At 48.3% G+C, this 25805-nt stretch overlaps 1 protein-coding gene across 2 annotated transcripts in view; it reads left to right on the top strand.

The window, feature by feature from the left end:
• The window catches only part of ELL3 (elongation factor for RNA polymerase II 3), a 275132-nt gene that overhangs the window by 187696 nt on the left and 61631 nt on the right, over nucleotides 1-25805 (top strand). For both annotated transcript variants that reach the window (XM_069625175.1, XM_069625176.1), the window contains exon 9: nucleotides 806-863. In XM_069625175.1, coding sequence (XP_069481276.1) covers nucleotides 806-863 — 58 coding nt within the window. The remainder of the gene's footprint in view (nucleotides 1-805; nucleotides 864-25805) is intronic.

Below are 25805 nucleotides of genomic sequence, written 5' to 3'. Positions count from 1 at the left end.
TAGAGATACCAACTAACCAATACCACTAACAATTTCCTTCTCTGCATACACCTCTCAAACTCCAAACCAAACACAACCACAAACCTCTAGCGCAGCAAACCGCAAGAACTTCACTACACTGCAACAACAAAACAAAAAACACACATAGACTCGCACATCAGCACACGACGACTACCGGCCGCATACACCCCAGGCCCAGCCGACGGAACCACCGGGCTGAGGCTGCCAACAGCACATCACTGCTCTCTTGCACTTTTCCAGCCTCCACCCACTAACCACCCCTCCCTCCCTCTTTCAGAGCCGCCAGAGCGCCAGGGGACCACTCCGGTGGTAATAGTGCGCGGTACAAATGACCTTTAACATTAACATTAACATTTCAAGACAAGGCAGAGCTTGAAAAAGCACACTGCTGAGTAGAGCAGAGCAAGGGGTCATTTAGTGTATGTGGGGTATTTCTGGCTGGTGAGCGAGTAGGGGGGCACTGGGGCTGGCCAGCTACTTGAGTGGGAGTTCTTTGCAGTTGTTTCTGGAATGCCAGCTGTTTCCTAGCATGAAGAAGGGTCACGTGAGAGAAAGTGTGGAAGCCCAGCCCATGGGAAGGACGTGTCTCTGTCCCCTCGCCCCCCCCCCCCACCTGTTGTTATGGGAAAGCAGGGGCCCCTGGGTACCAGGAATAGTGTGAGGGGGTCATGGAGCCCACCCCACACAGAGCTGTCCTGCCACTGTTAAGAGGGGGTTATTTATAGCGGGGCCTCCAGCGCGCCCACCCCTCCACCTTTGTTAACCAGAGTGTCTTTCCTTGCAGAGAAGGAGCAGCTTGTGGCGTCCTCCCCGGCCTCCCCGGAGACCCCCGACTACTTCCGGTGAGTAGATGCTCCATTTTACACTTTTGCCAACGAAAGAGCGGCTTCATTCCGCACCCCTGGGGGTTTCCCACGCCGAACCTGCTCAGAAAGGGGTCTTGTTTGTGTTGTTGACGGTTTGCAGGGGGTGCGAGCAAGGGCCGGCAGCCTATCCGTTTACCTTCTCCAGCGCCTACCCGTTTGTTTGTGTTTTTAAAGCATAAAGCACTAGGCACGGACTCTATGACCGTCCTTTACATGTGCAGGAGTGTCTGAAAAGGAGGGGCAGGTCCTCTTGCTATTGGAAAAAGGCCAGTCCACTGTTATTTTCGGTGCCAGCCTTCAGCTCTGAAAACTGAGCCCTCAAACCCCCCCTCCCACCTCCCCCAATCTCCAATGCTGGGAATGGAGGCACAGGAAGGACAGGATGTGGGAAGAGGGGAAATGAGGCATGCAACGATGCCCCCTCCCCCGCTCCCCCTTTCCCCATCCATCAGTCCACACAGTGAGGCACTCGGGCAGGATTTACGTCTGTTGGCATGTGCTGTTTCCATGGAGACCAGCAGCACACGTCACTTGTTGCTCTCTGGGCGAAAGGCGCCGTTGCTCATTTAATGTCAAGTGCTTTGTCATGGGGACGGTGCACGGGGGTCTTTGCTGCTTTCCTCTCAGCGGGTTTGTCCGACGCCTGCGAGGAGAGGACGGGCTGTGCTTCAAAACACGCCTTTCCTTTATTTGTTTATTTTTATTTTGCACATGTGTAGGAGCACACAAAACCGATAAGCAGGTGTAATGATTGAACAAGGTAAATGAGCGTCCCATCTTAGTTGAAGAGCAGAGTTTTGAGGTGTATCTATGGTGCTTTAAATGGGCCGGGTCTTGGTCTGGGGGCCTGCACCTCTTCTATCTGGAAGCACTTCTCAGCAGGACACCCATGCACTTAATGGAGAAGTACCAGCACTTCTGCAGGTACTCTGGGGTACTGGGTACCAGCACTTCTGCAGGTACTCCGGGGTACTGGGTACCAGCACTTCTGCAGGCACTCCGGGGTACTGGATACCAGCACTTCTGCAGGCACTCCGGGGTACTGGGTACCAGCACTTCTGCAGGTACTCCGGAGTACTGGGTACCAGCACTTCTGCATGCACTCCGGGGTACTGGGTACCAGCACTTCTGCAGGCACTCCGGGGTACTGGATACCAGCACTTCTGCAGGCACTCCGGGGTACTGGGTACCAGCACTTCTGCAGGTACTCCGGGGTACTGGGTACGCACTCTGGGGTACTGGGTACCAGCACTTCTGCAGGCACTCCGGGGTACTGGGTACCAGCACTTCAGCAGGTACTCCGGGGTACTGGGTACCAGCACTTCAGCAGGTACTCCCGGGTACTGGGTTACCAGCACTTCTGCAGGCACTCCGGGGTAATGGGTACCAGCAATTCTGCAGGCACTGCGGGGTACTGGGTACCAGCACTTCTGCAGCTACTCCGGTGTACTGGGTAACAGCACTTCTGCAGGTACTCTGGGGTACTGGGTACCAGCACTTCTGCAGATACTCCGGTGTACTGGGTACCAGCACTTCTGCAGGCACTCCGGGGTAATGGGTACCAGCAATTCTGCAGGCACTGCGGGGTACTGGGTACCAGCACTTCTGCAGCTACTCCGGTGTACTGGGTACCAGCACTTCTGCAGGTACTCCGGGGTACTGGGTACCAGCACTTCTGCAGGCACTCCGGGGTACTGGATACCAGCACTTCTGCAGGCACTCCGGGGTACTGGGTACCAGCACTTCTGCAGGCACTCCGGGGTACTGGGTACCAGCACTTCTGCAGGTACTCCGGGGTACTGGGTACCAGCACTTCTGCATGCACTCCGGGGAACTGGGTACCAGCACTTCTGCAGGCACTCCGGGGTACTGGATACCAGCACTTCTGCAGGCACTCCGGGGTACTGGGTACCAGCACTTCTGCAGGTACTCCGGGGTACTGGGTACGCACTCTGGGGTACTGGGTACCAGCACTTCTGCAGGCACTCCGGGGTACTGGGTACCAGCACTTCAGCAGGTACTCCGGGGTACTGGGTACCAGCACTTCAGCAGGTACTCCGGGGTACTGGGTACCAGCACTTCAGCAGGTACTCCCGGGTACTGGGTACCAGCACTTCTGCAGGCACTCCGGGGTAATGGGTACCAGAAATTCTGCAGGCACTGCGGGGTACTGGGTACCAGCACTTCTGCAGCTACTCCGGTGTACTGGGTAACAGCACTTCTGCAGGTACTCTGGGGTACTGGGTACCAGCACTTCTGCAGATACTCCGGTGTACTGGGTAACGGCACTTCTGCAGGCACTCCGGGGTACTGGGTTCCGGCACTTCTGCAGGTACTCTGGGGTACTGGATACCAGCGTTTCTGCAGGTACTCTGGGGTACTGGGTACCAGTGTTTCTGCAGGTACTCTGAGATGCTGGGTTCTGGCATTTCTGCAGGTACTCTGGGATGCTGGGCTCTGGCATTTCTGAAGGTACTCTGGTGTGCTGGGTTCCTGCACTTCTGTGTTTCCATATCAGACACTGTAAATACTTGTCCTTGTTTGTTTGTTTGTTTTATTTAGTATAGCGCTCCAGACCCAGGGGTAAATGGGCGCTTAAGGACAGGTTACATAGTTACAGTATGTAAGCAGTTATACAATTGTGGCGTTAATATGCCATATATAGTATGTACAAGCAGGAAGTAGGAAACATTTCAGAGTATGTACAATATATACAGTTGGTACTGAGCTTAGGCTATATGAGGATTGCCTTCTCCAGAAGCCAACTAATAACTAGTCTTCTGAACAATTGGAAGGATTTGGTCAGTTTAATACTCAGTGGCAGGGTGTTCCAGAGTTGAGGGGCGAGGACAGTAAAGCTCGAGCCCCCTGCTCTTTTAGCGGAGAATCTAGGCACGGTGAGGCAGAGAGTATTGGATGATCTGGTGATTTTTATGTTTGGCTTAAGGGAGAGTTTGTTGGTGAGGTACTGGGGGGCTAGGTGGTTTAAGGCTTTATAGGTGAGGCAGAGGGTTTTCAGGTCGATTTTTTTTTTTTTTTTGTTGGATAGATAACCATTTGCAAGATATTCTTATGTGGGAGATGTGCTCTCTCCTGGGAATATTTAATGCTGCTCTCAGCGCATTATTCTGGAGGATCTGAAGTTTCTTGATTATAGCTTGGTTGGCACCAAGGTAGAGGCTGTTGCAATAGTCAAGCTTCGATTGTATGAGGGCCCTCGCCAGAATGAGGCAGCTGTTTGTAGATAGAAAAGGTCTACAAGCCCTGATTCATTTTCCCGTGTAGGCAGTAGCTGAGGCGGTCATATTAACTTGTTTGGAAAGGTTGGTATTGGCGTCAAGGTAGAAGCCTAGGGTTTTCACATTATTCGCAACTGGATTGATGTTGCCATCGATGATGTAGTTGGAATAATCAGGGCTGAGTTTCTGTAGGTTATTGGGGGACCCGACCAGGAGGAGCTCGGTCTTCTCATCATTCAGGCAGAGGCCGTGTGTGGCCATCCATGCCTGAATGATGGAGAAGATTTCATTAATCCTGGTGGCGTCAGTATTGTAGGTGCCAGAGATGGTGAGGAGTATCTGGGTGTCATCTGCGTAGTTGGTGTAGGTGACACCCAGATGGTCCAGCTTATCAAAGAGGGGCTTTGTAAAGATGTTATAGAGGGTGGGGGAGACACAGGACCCTTGTGGGACACCACAAGTGATGGGGATGGGGTCTGCTGCAGCCACAGATGAGAAAACCCTCATGGTTCTGTTGGCTAGGAAGGATTGAATCCACATGACAGAAGAGGGTGAGAAGTGGGCAGCAGAAGAGAGGTGGTTGCAGAGTATTTTGTGGTCAACCAGGTCAAAGGCTGCTGAGAGGTCTAGGAGGAGTAGGATAGCTGTTTTGTTTTTGTCCTTGATGTCATCAATCTGACTTTTGAGGTCAACAAGGGCAGTTTCCGTTCTGTGTTGAGGGCGAAAGCCAGATTGACGCAGGCCGAGCAGTTGATTGGACTCCAAGTAATCTTGGATTTGCATGTAGGCAACTCTGTTGAGGATTTTTAGCAGGAAGGGGACCGTGGTGATATGCCTGTAATTGGTGGGAATGGCCGGGTCGAGAGATTGTTTTTTTGGGAGGGGGAGAACCCAGGACTGTTTCAGGTTGTTGGGTACAGAATTGGTGGAGAAGGATAGGTTTACTAGTTTGGAGATGAAGGGGGCTAGGTCTCGTGCAGCATCTTTGATGATCAGGGCGGGGCAGCTATCCCCTTTGCAATTAGCGGGTTTAAGGGATGCTATGATTTTTTGGGATTTCGGGTATAGTGACCGGTTTGAATGTGAAGCCGGAGGTGTTGCTGGCCGGGGTGGGTGTGCTAGGTATGAAGGCGTTGCTATTTGGGAGTTGTAATCGTTTGGCCTCAATTTTGTTTTGGAGACCAGTAATTTGGTTGGCCAGGGCATTTTGGATGCTGGTGCACCATGGCTTGTCCTTCACGCAGGTATCGGATGGAGGGTTCGGGTTTTCTAATGCCTTCAGGATGGTGAAGAGTTCTTTAGCCGAAGATTGGGCATTATTTATTCTAGTATTGTAGGCTTCTTTTTTAGTGTGGATTATCTCTTTCTTATAGAAGGAGGAAATGGTTTTGAGATTGGATTTATTTTCTGCAGAGGGGTTGGTTTTCCATAGGGTTTCCATCTTAGCTTTCTTTTTTCTTAGAGTTTTGAGTTCCGGTGTGTACCAAGGGTTCAAGTGAGCTATGGGTTTGCCTTTGTGTTCCTTTAGGGGTGCAACGGCATCAATGGCGCTGGTAAGGGCATCATTGTAGGTGTTGACTAGAAGGTTAAGGTCAGCGGTGGCTGGGAGTGTGTTTAGAAGGGGGAGGATCAGAGGTGTGAGGGTCTCCGCAGTGATATTGCGCTTGTTTCTAGTCAGGCAGGCTGGTGCATAGGGGCGCTGCTTGGGGTTAGGATTATTTTGGTTGATGTCGAATAATATGAGGGAGTGGTCAGTCCATACAAGAGGTTGTGGGGCTTTGCAGGTGATATTGCAGTTGTGGGCTGCGACCCAGTCAATGGCTCTACCTTTCTGGTGGGTAGGTAGTGTAACGACTTGAGTGAAGTCGTGCTCGGATAAGGCGTTAGCCAAGAAGGCAGCTGGAGAGTCGTTAGGGTCATTAAATCCTAGGTTAAAGTCTCCTAGAATAATATTTTGGGAGTGGGGCTTGGAATTCTCTGCTATGAGAGTGGTAATGTCTTCCGTGAAGGAGCCTGTGGAGTCTGGGGGCCTATATATTAGTTGCAAAGTAATGGTACTCTTAGGGGTGGTTTGTACTTTGATGGTGAGGTGCTAGCAGGACTTTAGCAGAGGGGAGGTGATTAGTCTGAGGTCGAGTGAAGATTTGAAAATGATAGCTACACCTCCTCCGCGAGCATTAGGTCTGTCTGCTCTGAGGATAGTGTAGTTGTCGGGGATGGCAAGAGTGAGGTAGGGTCCTGCTGCTTCATGTAGCCATGTTTCTGTAGTAGCAAGGAAGTCGAGGTCTCCTGAGAGGATAATGTCGGCAATTTCGGTGGGGTGGGCTACTAGAGATCTAACATTGAGTAGTGCACCTTTTAGAGAAGTTGCGCTGGTGGCCTTAGCGCTGTCCTTAGTGGTTGTGGACTTGGTCCCAGGTGTGGTAGGCAGCTTACTAGATGTGGTAGGGAGTCTAGCGCCAAGTCTGTTATTGCGGTCCTGGAGGGTGGGGTTGAATGTGGGGCAGTGAGCTGATGGGTTGGAAAGGTGAGGGTTGGAGGCAATGTGGTCTAATGGATTGGGAAGGTGAGGGGTGGAGGCAATGTGGTCTAATGGATTGGGAAGGTGAGGGGTGGAGGCAATGTGGTCTAATGGATTGGGAAGGTGAGGGTTGGAGGCAATGTGGTCTAATGGATTGGAAAGGTGAGGGTTGGAGGCAATGTGGTCTAATGGATTGGGAAGGTGAGGGTTGGAGGCAATTTGGTCTAATGGATTGGGAAGGTGAGGGTTGGAGGCAATGTGGTCTAATGGATTGGGAAGGTGAGGGGTGGAGGCAATGTGGTCTAATGGATTGGGAAGGTGAGGGTTGGAGGCAATGTGGTCTAATGGATTGGGAAGGTGAGGGTTGGAGGCAATGTGGTCAACTTTAGTTAAGTTGGTGCTGTTAGGTAGGATATTGGCGAGTGTGGCCTTACTTTTAGCAGTGAGTTGATGGTGAGTGGTGTGTGTGAAAGGTGAAAGGGAGGGGAGGAAGGGTGTGGGGCAGGGGATGGGGTGGTGTCTAGGGCAGCCTAGTTTAGCTAGACCATTGTTGTATGGTATGTAGCTGTTGTTGCTACATGGAGTGTTGTTGTTTATGATGCAAAAAGGGAACATGGTGAGCATGAGCCAAAGGAGCATAATTAGAATTAAGCAGAGAGTGGGCAATTTGGTTGTTAGCACAGCAAGGTGGGCAGGGGCTAGGTTCGAGCTAGCTAGTGTGGTGCGGAGGAGGGCAACTTCAATTAGAGTACAGCCGTGGTTACAGATTGAAATTGCTGTTATAGTGCAAGAAGGGCAGTTTCAATAATACAGCAGCAGGTAGGCACAGGCTAAATTCGAAATTACTGCTAAGGTGCAAAAGGGCAGTTCTAGTGATACAGCAGCAGGTAGGCACAGGCTAAATTCGAAATTACTGCTAAGGTGCAAAAGGGCAGTTCTAGTGATACAACAGCAGGTAGGCACAGGCTATATTCGAAATTACTGCTAAGGTGCAAAAGGGCAGTTCTAGTGATACAACTGATGCAGAGAGTGAAGCGCTTTGATCAGGAACATTGCACACAGTGCCATGTTGGCGCTAGTAACAATCCCATCACTGAGGGATTCAGGCAAGTGACCACATGGTTTAAGGGGTGATGGCAAATCTGTTGATGGAATGGGAGGCGCCTGTGACATTGAAAGTGGTCTACATAGAGTGGCAAACACACACAGTATAGTGTAAGACTTTTTCAGTAACAGCAGTGTCGGCATTTCAAGCTGGGGTAGTTGCTTATCGGGGGAGGGGTGATGAGACTGCCAGTATGAGGGGTTGGTTCAGAACAGTGCCGCCCGAAGTCTGCCAGCAACCTGTGCGAGATGTCTCAGTGTGCCCCGCCCCACCCAACATTCTGCCAGCACCCGTCCGGGCCTCTTTGAACCATGGACTCCTTTCTGACTCAAAGATGTGCTTGGTTGGCACCTAAACAAGAAGCTGGCGTTTACTTTTGTTACACCTGTCCCTGCCATCATTAGGCCATGTTTACGAAGTGTATAGGCAGTTAGAACTGTGAAGGGACATTTACAAGTGAAAGCCCCACACAGCCCCGTTACCTCCCAAATATGGGCCCCGAACAACAGAACTGCGCCCCCTGCTGTTTTTTGTAAAGTGTGTTCAAGAGCTGCTGGATGCCTGCCTCTGTCTGTTCTCTGTAGGTCTCGGAATCTCTCTTTTGGCAGTGTTTATGCCTCAGCTTCTATTTATCTCTGGGGTCTCTATGCTTCTGTCAGATTAGCCTCTGAAGTCGCCTTTGTTCATGTCGGCGACTCTCTGGTTGTCTCTGAGTAACTGTTCTTATTTGTGTGTTTGTAAGTCGACACCCTTGGTCTAACTTTGCCCATGTCCCCAGGGCTCTAACCTTTCTCCCTGGCTCTTCAAACACTACCTGGCACCTCTTGCCCACCGCATCCATACTTTCAGCTCTAACGTTCAGTGTTATGCGGGTGACACCCAGCTCTCCTTCAGGCTCTCCTCAGCCACCTCTGCTTCTTTTCTCATACCAGCAGTCGGGTCTTAATTCAGGAATGGTGTGCCGCCAATGATCTCTGCCTTAATGCCAGTAAGACTGAGATCCTCCTCAACGGGACACCTGCCCCCAGCTCACCTCTCTCTCTCTCCCTCTCTCTCTTTCCCCCCCCCCCCCACCCTGGGCCCTCTTCCTGCTCCTTCCTGTGAGGCGATGAACCCTCTCCTTCTCTCCTCACATCTCTGATGTCTCTAAGAAGTCACACTAGCAGCTGCACTTCCTCCGAGGTATTCTTCCTTTCCTTGCTTTCCCCAGAATCTCACTGTCTCCAGAGCTCTGGTTCTCTCTAGGCTGGACTATGGTAACAGCCTCTTTCTAAATCTTCCTGCCTCTACTCTTCGACCTTTACAAATTATCCAGAACAGGACTGCAAGACTTGTCCTTGGCCACAAGCCCAGGGATCATATCTCTCCAGCTCTAAAATCTCTCCACTGGCTCCCCGTGGCTGCATGGATCAAGTTGAAGACCCTTTGCATCGTCCACAAGGCTTTCTGGGGCCTGGGACCGCACTACACCCAACTCTCTTCTTAAGCATCTCCCTTCTCAAGCCCTCTGCTCATCCACCTCCAACTCTCTAAGGGTCAGACACATCTCCAAACAGAGAGTGGGGGGTAGATCTCTTTCCTCGGTTGGGGCCTCCCCCTGGAACAGACTCTGTGCCCCTCTCAAACTTGAGCAGAACCTTCCTTTCCGCTTTCTCTCTTCCTCTCGCTTGCTGATATCCCCGACTGCTCCACACACTGGTCACCTGCCCACCCACTGAAACTCAGGCCCAGGCTCCTGCATGTCCAGTTGCCCTCAGACTTCCTCCGGGCTCCCCCAGCACTTAAGGGTCTGTTTCTGCACCCCTAGAGTCCCCTCTCTCTCTGCACTTATGAGCCACTCTCTGGCAGCACTTATTGAGTTACCTGCACCCCCCTCCTCCGGCACTCCCCCCAGCACTTCTCCCCTCCATCCTCCCCACACTTGTGTGATCTGAATGACACAAGGCCTAGTAAGATCGTTGTTTTGTCCTCCCTATTTTTCCCCCTCCTTGTCTTATCACGCCTAGAAACACTTGTGTACAGGCGCGTTATAAATGACTTATATCATGTAAAGTTCAGTGTCTCTCTGGTTCGCGCTGTTTGCCTCTCATTGTCTGGCGCAAGCACTCTATGGCAGTCTCAGTGCTAGCACTCTATGGCAGTCTCAGTGTTAGCATTCTATGGCAGTCTCAGTGCTAAGCGCTAGCACTCTATGGCAGTCTCGACTCTAGCACTCTATGGCACTCTATAGCAGTCTCAGCACTAGGCGCTAGCACTCAATGGCAGTCTCAGCTCTAGCACTCTATGGCAGTCTCAGCGCTGGGCGCTAGCACTCTATGGCACTCTCAGCGCTAGCACTCTATGGCACTCTCGGCGCTAGCACTCTGGCAATCTCAGCGCTAGCACTCTATGGCAGTCTCAGTTTCGCTGTTCTTTCTCTGTGTTTAGTTTTCTGTAGGCGAGTGTTTCTATGTGTCTACAGGCTTAGCCTGTCTGTTTTCCTCAGAAGAATAACCACGAGAAAGCAGGTGACAAAAGCCTAACACTCCACCGTGTAAATGGCATTTCAAGAAACTCAAAGGGGATGCAGTTGGATATATGTAACACTTAGGCAGGGGTGCTGCCCATTTTCGAGAACTGCCATGTTGGTGGGGTTCACTTCTAGGCACAAGCAATAGTGCGCATATAGTCCTGACTTTAGTGCAAAAGTAACCACGTCCTCTTGAGCCGGCCCTTGAAGGGCCACACGTGTAGGATACGGCGTGTCTTTCTGTGTTAGTATAAGGGTCCAGGGCCCTGCGATTATTGTAATGCCCTCTATAGCGGTGCCAACAAAGCCATTATCCACAGGCTCCAAATCCTACAAAACAATGCCTTGAGAGCTGCCCTTGGCATTAATAAGAGAGATCATATCTCAACCACTAGACGCCAACAGAAATGGCTCTCTACAGACAACAAAATCAAACTAAAGTTGGCCTCCCTAACCCATAAAGCCCTCAACAATGCCGCCCCCAGTTATCTGATGGACAAGGTAAAGAGAAAGTCCTCCATCCGACTAACAAGAACTATCAATTCCAACCGTCTGATAATCCCCAGATTCAAACTCTCCACCATTGGTGGGAACAGCTTCCCGGTGAAAGCTGCCACGCTCTGGAACTCTCTGCCTCACAACCTGAGAGCTGACCAACCATACTCGCACTTTAGAAGACACCTCATCAGTCACCTTAACTCCAATAACCCTTGTATTTAGCTGCACTTTCCTACACCTATGTATAGATAGCGATACTCTTGTTCGTATCTCTGCCTTCGCCTCTAACAGCCCCGCACACTTCTGTACACTTACCTCCTGTATAGATATTGACTTTTAATGTTTGAAGACTTGTATACCTCTTATTCCTTATTAACTCTGTAATCCTGAATATTCCTTTAGGTTTACCCGCCTCTAACAGCCCTGTACATATCTGTATATTTACCCCTGCATAGATATTGACTCTGTATATATGAAGATCTGTATATTTTTTATTCCTGTAATTCTGATTATTTTTATGACTACCTCAAAGTGTATATTTCTGCAACATTGTAAGCTTCGAATTATCTTTTGCCTGCGCCCTGTTGCCCCTGGGTAAGGTGCGCTATACAAATAAACAAACAAAAAACAAACAAACAAACAAACAAACACCTCTGTCCTCAGAACCTTCCCAGCAATCCAGAACGTGGAACTCCTGGGGTGCCCCCTGAAAGTCCAGGCTATCGCTGCCCTGGAGCCTAAAAAAGGGAGGACGTAGATCAAAGGCTGACGTACGTGTAGGAACACTGACGCGCCTCTGTTCCCCCTCATTGCAGCACACCCTAGGGGGAGTTCACGGTGCCTCGTCGATACCAATGCCCCCCGGTGACGTCTAGGAGTAGTGCTGCACCTGCTGGCAAGCTAATTCCCGTGGGTGGGCACATTGCTCAGCGAGGCTCGGATGGGTTACCAGAGTGCTGGAAAGGTTGCAGGTGGACGCCTTCTCGTCATTCTTGCTTCCCGCTCACTAACGTTCCAACCCTAGGGAACCGACTGTCACGCAGTGAAAGCCCCCTAGGTGGTGACACCTTGGCTAGGCCAGACATCAGGTGATGAGATCCCAGAGTAGTAATGGACCACCTGCAAGAGGGCTTGGCTACAGGAAGGAGTCTTTACACAATGCCCAATTCATGTGGGGGTGAATCGCATGGCTGCCCCGCAAGATCCGAGCCCTTGGGATATATATTTCTGGAAGACGAGACACCCCATGTGCTTGAGTGATGGGGGGGCAAGAATATGTACTTGGGAGGGATTTCTGGGAGGGCTATATGAAAGGAAGAAGATGGCAGCACACTTCCTAGTTGAGTTCTTCATACATGTCTGGTAATCCTTTCCCCCTTTTCTTTCTCCATCTTCCTATGTTCAACCTTGGTTCCCTTCTGCTGCATCCGTGGGAACCCCTCCAGGGCTTGTTTCTTCTCTTCCTCCCTTGGCCTTTACTTAGGATTATTCTTGACATTTCCTCCCCAAGTCTCGAGAGGAACTCAGTCTTGGTTGTTCCAGATAACTGTTCTAAAACGGATCATATAAATGCGTGCCAGCCGCAGAGCGTCGTACAGTAGTTCATTCATTGGGGTTCCCGAGACTGGGGGCGATGGAAATGCTTGTGTGTTTTGGGATCTTCGTCCTCAAGCCATCAAATTAAGATCAGTCTCATACGCTGCTGTTCTGCTGGTGGCAGGTGCTCATACATCAAACATCCGCTATGTTATATCCGCTCCCCCGGTTGGTTTTGGACTGTCCTATTAGATTCCAATTAAAGATGCAAAGCCCTCAAGGCACTTGTTCTGGCCACGCCAGTGTAGTTGGCTGAGAACATCACTGCAGCCACTGGATAGAGAGCCAAGCGAGGCAGGAGATTTGAAAAGTGGGAATTAGAAATTGTCATTATGCTAAAGTTATGCAGTCAAGTGTCTTCTGCTGCTGTTCTGCTGCTGCTGCACTCGTTCCTTGTTGATAGAATTTTTAAAGATGTTAAAATGATTTATTCAGTCGGACTCTGCCAGATTTGGTTAGGATGTGGGGATCTGTTTTTCCGTTGTCTTTGACCGCTCTGTATTTTACTTGGAATTTCTATTTTAATTTTGATATTATTTCCAATTGTCTTCTCATCTTCTTTTTAAATGTCTTGTGTTATAGATTAGTGAGTGTAAGGCCGTGTTTGTACAGTGCCCTGCTGCCCCCGGGTAAGGGCGCCTCTTAGAAGCACCCTTAAGTGAATAAAAGAAACATGAATATATATAGTTATATGTTATTACGTGTTGCGCTTCACGCTTCCGGGCTGTGAGGGCTACCCAGCCTGGCTCATCTGCCACATGGGCTGGGTGCTGCTGGTTCAAAAGCAATCTCATTTTGAATTCCCTGGAATCCTGGGGCCAAGGGAAGCAGAGATATTCCTTGGGTTACTTGGACCTCTGAAAGTACTGTGACGAAGAAGGATGAATGGGTGCGAGGGGTCCGCTCCCTGGAACTCGATCTCTGACTCAGGAGCACTGGGACCCGAAAGATCACCAACTTCATGAAGGCGTCTAGAATGTTGACGTCCTAGTCTGGAACTTTATCTTCCCAAAAACATGGCTTTTATCAATCAAGGAAGTCCACTGAAGGGCTCATTTAACATCTGTGGGCACGCAGTGGCAACGGGGTAAACAAGGCAAGGATTGCATCTAAGTAGATTATTTGTTTTTTACGAAAAGTAACTGTTAATAAACGGACAGATCAGGTGTGGTGTGAATTACACACCCCAGTTTACAGGTACATTGGAGGTGGATGTTCTTCTGAAGGGCCGTGTAGCACAAATGGCAAACCTGGTGGCACTTTGTACTGGTGAAGTCACTCCTGGCTTCTTGTCATCAGACTTGCCTATTACAACCTCAGCAGCTGGAGTTGTAAAAAGGATGCCCCAATCTCACTGACCTGCAAGCAATCTTTCCCTGTCTCGGGAGGATAGCTCAGGGGCAACGTGATAACCTATCATATCATATCATATATCCCTGCCTTTTGATTTGAGTGATGAGTGGAGGCCCTTGCATCTTGGCAGCTGAATATCCCCGAATAATACATTATTTTATAAACATTTTTAGTATAAAGTGCATACAGGAGGCATTTAGCGTCCTTTCACACACAACACACAATTCTATAATTACAATACACAAAAGTCACCCACAAAATTCTAAAACCATATACCTAAAAAGGCCCCATATCATTCCACAAACATCTCAAAATCGCCTCTTCCATTGGTGACTATAGCCGCATGTTTGACAAGTAAATCACAACATATAATAATCACTTAAAAAATGCATACATAGAATTGATCTTAAACCAGACGTATAAAACAGACGCCGTAATGACATAGGACTCTGCACAATATAAGGGGCCCCAAAACTGAGCGGAGCCAAAGCGGACACATTTTGCATAGTTTGCATTGAAGACCCGAAGAGCCACACAATTACTCCGCACATGGCGCACTGTTTCGACTCGAGTAGCACCGAGGCGACAAATGCGATCTTCTCTTGTTATACCCCTCCAAGCTCTCGTAATAGCCAACACCGGAAGCAGGTCAAACCGTAGGTATAAAATGATGTGTATTAAGGCAGGGAGGTGGCACGTAACAAGATATTCCTCGGGGAATCCCCAAATAGGCCCTGATGTGTATTTCTGCCAACCTACTCAAAGTAGATACACAATCAAAGGTACGCGATTTGCGGCCCAAATTGTTTGAAAATGAGGTTATATCAAGTATCCCTGAGCAGGATAAATGAATATCCTGACAATGGATTCCCACCATGGATTCGAAATCCCTAAACTTTTAGCACCTTGTTAAGCGATTTCTATGGGCCTGTGTGCTATATAACAAAGAATCGGTCGAACCAAATTGTATTTAAGATCAACCCAAAAAGTGCAGGCAGCCATTTTCCATAAGGATGTGAGTGACTGGAGACCCAGCTCCAGCCTCAAGGCCTCCACGGCACAGCACTTGATAAGTCCAATAGTGACCGACGAATTTTTGCCTCCAGCTTTGGAAGCCAAAGTACTGCCTTATAGGGAAAAACTTCCCAGGCAAATGCAATGCTAGGAATTATCGACACCTTATACGCCATTAGGAGGGCATCAAGGGATTTGACACAATTTATGTGAATATCTTTCCTGATAGCCAGTCACTTACTCCATGATCTGGTCACTATCCTCTCCTCCAGAAGAGGAAAAGGAGGGGGAGGCCTGAATATGGATGCCGAGATACTTGTAAGTATGGACTACATCAAGGTGTTCATGATCTATTGACCATATGAAGGACCCAGCACCCTAGACCTTCCTGCCACTGGCCACAATCTTCGTCTTCCTAATGTTAATTTTCATGCCATTGATTTTGGAATAATTTTGCAATTCATTCAGGGAACACTGCAGTCCAATTGAAGTCCTGTCAATAATTCCAGTATCATCGGCATAGGTTAGGCATACCGTTTTAAATTTGCCATTTTGAGGTGGAAAATTGATACAGATTTTAGTGCCAAATCTAAGTCTGCTACATAAACATTAAAGAGCAGGGGTGCCACCCCCCCTGCTTAAGCCCCAAGTTCATATAATAATGCCCTGATAGTGCTCCCCTTTAGGAGAGCCTTACTCTGACATTAGTATCTCCATATGGGAGCTTTATAAAAAATAAAGCGGGGAAGAATCGATGCCCCAAGCTTCTAGCTCTTCCCAGAGATGAGTTGTCCTTTTCCACTTTTCGCAGCAGCTCGCCTCTAGACAAGACCTGAACCTTCTTGTTTGGTCTTCCTGGGTAAGCAATTATCCGAATATTAATATGTGAGTGTCTTGTGCCGCAAGTACTGCAGTTGGACACCAGATGAAGTCATTCTTCATGTGGCATTTACCAACTTGGGGTTAAATAATATTTTTCGTACCCCAGAAAAACTCTGCCCTGTCACATCTCTGTAAAATATCTAATCAAAGTGTACCTAGGTACAATGCTCTGAATGTAATGAACGCATCCTTGTTAAATGCGCACGCCGCGTTACAACATCGCTTTGAATGTATCGACGCGCTCAAATGATTTCAATAAGAATAGCTTTTTATTACCAAGACATTGTTTACCGAGTATTCACTTGTCCTATATCTCAGAGGATACCAGATCGATTAATGTGATAGGAGCCACAGATGGGGTGGTGGAGTCGCACTAATGTATAGAAAAATAAGTAGCGTGTCAGTTATTCTCACTATCTGATTGCCTTTGCATGTCTGCTACTACAGTGACAAAGGACCTTTATCTGGTGCATTGTCCCTCAGGATTGTTTAATCATTGTATTGATTTGTGTTGCTATTGTGTAGCAGAATGAATAATAATAATAATAAAATAATAATAAATAATAAAAAATAAAATAATAATAATAAAAATAATAATTCCTATCACTGTACCCGGATCTCCTTATTCTTAGGGATTTTAATATCCTCTGGGGACAGTGATTCTGCTGTAAGAACTCATTTATTGAACAGTATGCTTTCAGTCGTACATGAGCTTAATGACAACTAGGGACAGCGGAGGAGGAGTGGGGGTGGGGGGGCTGATGTTGCTGTTTTCCGCAGCTTTTGGCACTGCCACCCATTTGAGACCTAGGGACATTTCTGCCAGCGGAGCTGGTTGGGCATGGATACTATCCTTCTCTTCTGCCCTTTATCTGTATTGTAGTTCCAGTAACATGTGGTGTCCCTCAGGGGTCTTCACTTTCCCTACTTCTTTTTAGTATCTAGGCATGACCCTTACTCTTCTGGCCATGCCCTTTCCAATCACTAGCTAAGCTCACGATGTACAGATTCTTCTGGAGAGCTCTGCTAACGATAATAATGTGCAAACCCTATTTAAGGGCTGCATGATGTCTTTTGGGGAATGGGGGAGCCTCCCCTTCTTGAAGTGGAATCCTCCCAAGACAGATATTTTAATCACGGATGAGTCCAAGCTGATTGTAAGTAACTGTAAGTCATTTTGGCCTCAGTTTCTTGGAGTAGGGTCAAGAACAAAGATGTGTTAATCAGAATTTGAATCTGGCCTCAGAAATCAACTGCATGACTAAAATGGGATTCTATTATGTGTGGAAGATGAAAAAACATATTCCTTATCTGAAATTTGGCTAGCGGTCGCAAGCAATAATTGCTGTGCTACGACAACCCCATTTCGATTCTGCCAATTGCCTGCCTGGTAGCACCACCACTGTATCCTACTGAGAAATGACAACTCTTAAGAATGTGGCATTCTGTCGTCCCAAAAACTCATTTGCATAATCCTCTGTCTCCTGTTATTAGGCTCCTCCTCATCTCGCTTTTTGTGAAGTGTACCGAATTTAACGCTTCGTATATGGCCTACTTTGCTTTTACTGAAACTCGAGCTCCCCTTCTAACATCACCCGGAAAGACTACTTACCAAGTGCGAGCTTAACATCCATGTCACGTGGCTTCGCAATGAACCCTTGAGTTTACAAAGCATGTTCTGGTGGTAGGTCTGTCTGATTTCTGGCACCGGGCCTTTGGAACAAACTTCCAATGCATTTTATGCGAGTATGTCGTGGGGAACACTGGCAGGTCTTCCACATGGGGTTCTTGCACGAGGGCCAGTGCCTGTGTAGGCTATTTTGACAAAGCAAAGTTCGAAATTCAGGGGAGCTGGGAGCTCTTTAGCTCCTGCTTTTAGTAGGAAGAAGCCTGGTTAGCTTGACACCAACAGCTACCAGGAGCTACTGGTGGGTCCCCAGGGCAACTGATGCGAACAGACACACCCATGGGAATTTAACTCTGTGCATTTGGGGCAATCTGTAAATAAACATTATGACGCATTTATAGGACATTTAAAGCATAAGAGGTCATAAATAATTGAGAAAGGGATAGGATTTCATCTATGCGGAACGCTATGTACTACCTCCTCGTCCCCCAGTATCTGCTCCTGGTCACTGGTTAATGCTGGATACCCCTGGGCTGCCTTTTGCTCCTGGTCCCCAGTAGTAGATCCTGGTCATTGGTTAATGCTGGACACCCAGGGGCTGCTTTAGCTCCTGGTCCCCAGTAGTAGCTCCTTGTCACTGGTTAATGCTGGATACCCTTGGGCTGCCTTTAGCTCCTGGTCCCCAGTAGTAGCTCCTGGTCACTGGTTAATGCTGGACACCCAGGGGCTGCCTTTAGCTCCTGGTCCCCAGTAGTAGCTCCTGGTCACTGGTTAATGCTGGATAACCCTGGGCTGCCTTTAGCTCCTGGTCCCCAAGTAGCTGCTCCTGGTCACTGGTTAATGCTGGGTACCCCTGGGCTGCCTTTACCTCCTGGTCCCCAGTAGCAGCTCCTTGTCTCCAGTTAATGCTGGATACCCCTGGGCTGTCTTTAGCTCCTGGTCCCCAGTAGTAGCTCCTGGTCACTGGTTAATGCTGGACACCCAGGGGCTGCCTTTAGCTCCTGGTCCCCACTAGTAGCTCCTGGTCACTGGTTAATGCTGGATACCCTTGGGCTGCCTTTAGCTCCTGGTCCCCAGTAGTAGCTCCTGGTCACTGGTTAATGCTGGATACCCCTGGGCTGCCTTTAGCTCCTGGTCCCCAGTAGTAGCTCCTGGTCACTGCTTAATGCTGGACACCCAGGGGCTGCCTTTAGCTCCTGGTCTCCAGTAGCCGCTCCTGGTCACTGGTTACTGCTGGATACCCCTGGGCTGCCTTTACCTCCTGGTCCCCAGTAGCAGCTCCTGGTCTTCGGTTAATGCTGGATACCCCTGGGCCGCCTTTAGCTCCTGGTCCCCAGTAGTAGCTCCTGGTCACTGGTTAATGCTGGACACCCAGGGGCTGCCTTTAGCTCCCGGTCCCCAGTAGTAGCTCCTGGTCACTGGTTAATGCTGGATACCCTTGGCTGCCTTTAGCTCCTGGTCCGCAGTAGTAGCTCCTGGTCACTGGTTAATGCTGGATACCCCTGGGCTGCCTTTAGCTCCTGGTCCCCAGTAGTAGCTCCTGGTCACTGGTTAATGCTGGACACCCAGTGGCTGCCTTTAGCTCCTGGTCCCCAGTAGTAGCTCCTGGTCACTGGTTAATGCTGGATACCCCTCGGCTGCTTATCAAACCTCAATTTCGATCCCTGCAAAGGCACAAAGGGTCTTGGCCCCTTTCTTTAGGGGTGCAGTTGATGAAGAATTCATCGCCTTTTGCACTCACACTACGCACTCATCTGCTCTGCGCACTCACCCACTCTTACGCACCTCTCCTCCCTTATGCATTAATTCGCTCTTATGCACTCGTCTGCTCTACACACTCCTCCGCTCTACCCACTAGTCTGTTCCTACACACTCCTCCGCTCTGCGCACTCTTCCGCTCTGCGCACCCATCACGCTCTGCGCACCCATCCGCTCTGCGCGCCCATCTGCTCCAATCAGTTGTTCTTTCCACGCACACATCTGCTATATGCACTCATCAGTTCTACAAAGTCATTCGCTCATACACACTCATCCGCTCTATACACTCATCCGCTCTATACACTCATCCGCTCTATATACTCATCCGCTCTATATACTCATCCGCTCAATATACTCATCCGTTCTATACACTCATCCGATCTACACACTCATCCGATCTACACACTCATCTGTTCAACGCATTCGTCCGCTCAGCGCGCTCATCAGTTCCACGCGCTTCATCCATTCTAACGATTTCTTCTGCATGCATTATCGATTCAGGCCATGTCACTTGTCATACGCACTGGATCCGTTCCGTGCTCTCTATCTATTTCATGCACTACTCTCGTCTCATGTACTTGAATATTCTATTCTGTGCTTTCCATTTAGGCCATGCACTCATACAGTCATCTGTCTGTGTACTCATCAGTCTCTTGTATTCATCTTTCCATCCTCTTCTCTTTATTCATTTTGCTCGTTTTGTTCATTTTGTCCATTGCACTCATTACATCCATTTCATTAATTTAAACTTCATTACTGTTTTCGTACAATTTATTCTTTTTATCCACTTCACTGCTTTGGTCTGTTTTACTTGTTCTATTCTGTTTGTCCTTTCAGTTTACATTAGCGATTATTAGTTGTCGATTTCTCACATGGATCTTGATGTTGTATTGTTATTTGTCTTCTTGTTATTCAGGATCTTGTAGGTTGTTGGATTGGTGTCATTGAGCTGCTGTTATTCTGTTTGGGTTAGTTTGCGTACGGGTTGGTTTTAGTGGAAGAGCCAAGTTTTCAGTAGTTTGCGGAAAGACATTAGCTCTTCAGTTAGGCGGATGTGAGGTGGGAGTGCTTCCACAGCGTGGGGGCCAAGGCTGAGAATGATGATCCGCCTAACCTGACTGAGTTTGTTTTAGGTATGACTAAGAGGCCGGCTGAGCTTGATCTTAGAGGACGTGGAGGGTGATAGGGTTTTATCTTGTCTTGAAGATATTGAGGTCCGGTTTTATGCAGTGCTCGATGGGAGATGCATAAGGTTTTGAAAGTCACCCTTCGGGCTACTGGAAGCCAGTGCAGAGTCTTAAGGGCTGGGGAGATGTGGTCTCTCGGGCCGAGCGCAAGTAGCAGTTTGGCTGCAGCGTTTTGGGCCCTTTGAAGTTTATTCAGTTGGTAAGCGTGGACTCCGAGGTAGAGGGGGTTTGCGTAGTCCAGTCTTGATATAACAATTGATTGGACCGCAGAGAGTCTGTTGGGAAAGGAGAGATATACAAAGATACGCCTAAGAGTTTTAGGTGGTAGCAGTAGGACTCTGAGACGTGGTTGACCTGGCGCGAGAGTGTTAGGTCAGAGTCAAGGGTGCATCCAAGGTTTTTTACTGAGTTAGAGGGAGTCAGTGAGTTGCCCATGGCAGATGGCCAGAGTAGTGGGTGTGGAAGAAGTTCGGAGTTGCCACATACCATGATTTCAGTTTTGGAGGGGTTTAACAAGAGGTGGCTTTGGGTCATCCAGAGCTCTATGTCAAGGAGGCAGGAGGCGAGGTCAGGTCGGCAGTTGGGTTTTGAGTTCAGGAGTTTTAGAATTAGTTGAGTGTCATCAGCGTGGTTGTAACAGAGGATGTTGTGTGAACGGATTATTGGTGGGAGGGTGCTCAAGTAGAGATTGAACAGGAGGGCAGATAGGCATGCTCCTTGTGGGACTCCTGTGTCGACTGGTCGGGCTCGGGAGGAATAGGTGGAAAGTATCATTATTTGGTACCTATCTTTGAGGAATGAAGCTATCCATTTCAGAGCGGTTCCACGAATTCCTAGGGAGTGGAGGCGGTCAAGGAGGATTGAGTGATTGATTGTGTCAAAGGCGGCGGATAGTTCGAGAAGGATTAATGCGGCGCATCCCGCAGAGTCTGCCGTGATTTTAAGGTCATCCCAGATTGAAGTTAGGGTGGTTTCAGTTCTGTGACGGGCTCTGAAACCTGATTGTGCGGGGTCTAGAAGATTGTTGTCTTCAACAAAGGCATTTAGTTGGTAGTAGGCGGTTCGGTCAATGAATTTGGCAAGGAATCTGGTGTTTGAGATGGGGCGGTAGTTTTTGGGCTCGAGAGAAGATTTTTTTAAAAGAGGTTTGACATGGACCGTTTTGAATGCGTCGGGAAAAATACCCGAAGAAAGGGAGTCATTTATGATGGATCTTGCGTGATCTCCTGTGCAGGTAGAAGCAAACATTTCTTTGAGGGTTGTAGCCGGGCAAGGGTCTAGCGGAGAGCCGAATGGTTTGCGGGCAGAGAGAGTTTGAGAAATTGGTCAGGTGATATTGGACTAAAGGAGTCGAAAGTTGATTGTGTAGTGGTCGCAGGCGGGGGGTTAGGCGGTAAGGGGGAGGGTTGCCTGGTGGATGCAAGAGAGCCAGTTTGGTGGTTAGTGCATTTGTTCTTTCGAGAGCCGTGGCGTAAAAGTGGAGAGAGAGTGAGTCGCACAGTGATTGTGAGGGGGTCGGGACGGTGGTAGAGCATGCCGGTTTGGTGAATTCGGAGATGATTTTGTGAAGTTCTTTGCTGGGGTTTTTGCAGTTTAGGATTCGGGAGTTGTAATGGCCTTTTTTTGCTTCTAGGTATTTATATAGTTGTTTAGTGGTCTTCAAGTCAGGTGTGAACCATCTAGGGAATAGGTCACGGCAGGCTGATGGTTTGCAAGAGGGTGTGAGCCACATTAGTGAGGTGTTGAGCCATGAGTCAAAGGCGTCAGGGGTTAGTTGTTCGAGTTGGCAGGTAGGTGGAGGAGACTGGAAGAGTGCGTCGGCTAGGTCAGGAACAATTATTAGTTTTTTCCAGCATTTCATAGATTCTGAGGTTCAGATTCAAGTACGGGAAGCGGGTGGGGTAAAGATGGCAAAAGAAACAATGAAGTGGTCGGACCAGATGATGGGGGGTGAGGGGGGGTTAGAAATATCCAGTTGTGGGAGCTAAAGATGGCATGAAGAGTGTGTCCTTTATAGTGAGTCGGGCCGTTTATTTGGGGTTGTAGGTTAATCGCGTCTAGACCGTCAACCAGAGAATGTGTCATAGGGTTGGTGGGGATGTCGATCCATATGTTGAAATCTCCAAGAAGGGTGAGGTTGGGATGGTTTAGTTGAAGGGTAGCAATAGAGTCGCAGAGGTGGTTTGAGAATTGTCTATCGTAGCCAGGTGGTCTGTAGATTATTAGGAAGCTGTCTTTCACAGAGAGGCTATTGGGCTTCGAGGTCTTCTAAATTCAGCTTTCACAGAGAGGCTATTGGGCACACTTCTAAATTCAGTTTTGCACAGAGAGGCTATTGGCATACTTCTAAATTCAGTTTTGCACAGAGAGGATATTGGGCACACTTCTAAATTCAACTTTCACAGAGAGGCTATTGGGCACACTTCTAAATTCAACTTTTACAGAGAGGCTATTGGGCACACTTATAAATTTCAGTTTTGGGGGGCGATCCGGCTGCAGTTTCTTTTCTTGTCAATGAGGAGGAGTTTGTGTTGTGCAAAACCTAAGATATTTGTGTAGAGAAACCTTTTTTGTCTTCTTAGTTCATAAAGGCAGTATGTTTTGTGACAGCAGTTTGGTTTAGGAGTCCAATTTTGCAAGTGACAGCCGAGGCACCCGTCTTCTCTCCAGCCTTCGTTTTAGTGCTCAGACTACTCTCACCATGGTCGATGTTGTGCTTCTGTTTGCTAGCTGGTGGCACACTATGCTGCCAACTGCAATTAGTGCATCCCAACAACTGCAGTACCACCTGCTTCTGCTGTAAACCATGCAACGTTTCCCTGCCTTATCCCACCCCCGTCCCATGTTTGTACATCTTGTTTTGTGTTGCATGTTGCCTCACACACCCTTGGTACTGACAGGCTTGGTGATGCATTTTTGAAATACTTGGTAGTGCTGTGCTCTTCCATCTTACACTTAGCCACAACTGCTGAAGCAAGCTTGGCCGGACATCACGATTTTTGCCAAAAAACGGGATGGTTTGTTTGTTTATTGATTTCTATTGCGCGCTAAACCCAAGGGTATCTGGGCTCATTTGCACAAGGTTACAAGTATACTTTAGGCACGGTTACTATGATTAGGATGGCGTACATTACAAGGGTTACAATTGATTATATAATGCAACAACAGTTAGCGAAATACATACAAATTTGGAACGGTACGTCAAAGTGCAAGACAGGCACAAGATACGATATCTTGGTGGTAGATAGCAGGATTTACAGTACATGGTTCATATAGCGACAGTTGCTAGATTTTAGACAAGGCAGGTGTGTTAGCAGTCTGAAGGGTTGGACCACTCTTAAGGAGGGAGGGAGAGTGTTCCATAGCTGTGCCGCCATCACAGGGAAGCTGGTCTCCCCCACCCCCACTTTTCTTTAGTCTGAACCTTGCGACAGCCAGACAGTGTGAGTTCACTGTCCTAGTAGGACGTGCGGTTGATTTATTTACAATTCTTTCCGAGAGGTATGGTGGAGCGGCATTATTGAGGCACTTGTGGGTTAGGGCGGCGGTTTTGAGTGTGATTGTATCATTAATGGAGAGCCATTTAGCCCGTCTTTTAAATTCTGAAATGTGCTCCCTCCTCGATATGCCAAGTGCTGACTGTAGCGCATTATTTTGGAGGATTTGGATTTTCTTAACAATGTTCTCATTTGCACCCAAGTATAATGCATTACAGTAATCCAACTTGGAGAGGATAAGGGCCCTGGCTAGGGTAATACAACTTTCTTGGGAAAGAAATAGTTTGCAGGCCCTGATCAGCTTGCATGTATCTGTTGTCGCGGAGGCCATGGCGCTCACTTGTTTGCTTATTGTGAGGGTTCAGTCGAGGTAAATACATAGTGTTATTACCTCTTTTATATTGAACAAGGTGTACTTTGTGCTAAGTTTACTCAAGTTGGTTCCAGATCCTAGAAGGAGGAGCTCACTTTTGTCATCATTCAGGCGTAGGCCGTGGGCAGCCATGCGTGCCTGAATGATTTGGTAGATTTCGTTCAGTAGGGCCATGTCCTTATCATACTCGCCAGGAAGGGGTATGCGGATCTGGGTGTCATCCGCATAGTTAGTGTAGGTGACACCCAGATGGTCCAGTTTGTCGAATAGTAGTTTTGTGAATATATTATGCATAGTTGGGGAGACGCAGGAGCCTTGAGCCACGCCACAGGTTATGGGGATAGGGTCAGCGGCATCGTTCCTAGAGAAGACTCTCATAGTCCTATTGTTCAAGAAGCATTTGATCCAGGTGCTGGTATCCTGTGAAAGGTGGGCAGCTGAGGTGAGATGTTTGCATAGAACCTTGTGGTCCACCAAGGCTAAGGCGGCAGAATGTTCGAGGAGAAGGAGCAAGGCCATTTTTCCTTTATCTTTAAGTTCGTCGATCTGGGTCTTTAGGTCTATTAGGGCCATTTTGTTACTGTGTTGTGGCCTAAAGCCAGATTGGCGGTTTCCAGGTACCTTGTCTAATATCTTGAGCAGAAATGGTACGGTAGTGATCGGCCTGTAATTGGGAGGGGTGTAGGGATCAAGAGATTTATTTTTTATTTTTTAGGAGGGGGTCGGACCCATGACTCCTTTAGATTGGTAGGGACAGTTCCAGATGAGAATGATGCATTAATTAGTTTAGAGATAAAGGGTGCAAGATCTCTAGTGGCATCTTTGATTATTTGTGCTGGGCAGCTATCTCCCTGGCACCTTGATGGTTTGAGGGAGGGAAAGACTTTTTCGACCTCAAGGACAGAAACTTGTGAGAATCTGAAACTTTGAGGGGGTTTAGTGGATGGTTTTGGAGGTGTGGCGTGGTTGACTATAGTGGGTAAGGTGGCTTTTTTGTCTGCGATCTTATTATGGAGAAGGGAGATTTTGTTCATTAGGGCGTTCTGTATGTTGGAACACCAGAGTTTGTCCTTCAGGCAGTTGTCTGTCTGAGGTATGGGCGATTCCAGTTCTCTTAAGATGGAAAAGAGCTCCTTGGTACGCAAGCTGCTTTTTGAATCCTATCAATGTAGGTTTCCTGTTTGGTGAGTATTATTTCTTTTTTGATGAGGGCGGCACTATTAGCCAAGTTCATTTTGTTTTCTTCAGAGGGTAGATGTCTCCAGATAGTTTCCAATTTCCTTTTTTCTGCTCTTAGGATTTAAGTTGGGCTGTAAACCAGCAGTTCAGGTGAGGTCTGGGTTTACTTTTTCGCATTTTCAGTGCGGGAATTGCATCACGCGCTTTAGTCATAGTGTCGTTGTACGTATCTACTAAGGTGTCTGGATCAGGTGAATCAGGCAGTGCGTTGAGGGTTGGGATTAAGAGTGGTAGAATCTTGTCCACTGTTATGCTCCTTTTATCCCTCGTGGGAAGGGAGGGAGCTATTGGAATGGTTTTGGTGGTGGGAGTGTTCGCTTTGAGGGAGAAGGACAGAAGGTGGTGGTCTGTCCATGATTGTGGAGTAATGGATGTGATGGATGCCACCCAATCTAGGGTCCTACCTTTGATACGAGTGGCCTGGGATACTCTTTGGGTAAATCCGAGTTCGATGAGCATGTTGGATAATGCTAGAGCAGGCTGATCATTAGGATCATTGAATCCAAGGTTAATATCCAAA

The sequence above is a fragment of the Ambystoma mexicanum genome, chromosome 11, assembly GCF_040938575.1.
Source record: "Ambystoma mexicanum isolate Mex_15411 chromosome 11, UKY_AmexF1_1, whole genome shotgun sequence".
NCBI classification, from domain to species: domain Eukaryota; kingdom Metazoa; phylum Chordata; class Amphibia; order Caudata; family Ambystomatidae; genus Ambystoma; species Ambystoma mexicanum.
The sequence above is the reverse complement of the archived record's forward strand: the minus strand, read 5'-3'. Positions and strand labels throughout refer to the sequence as shown.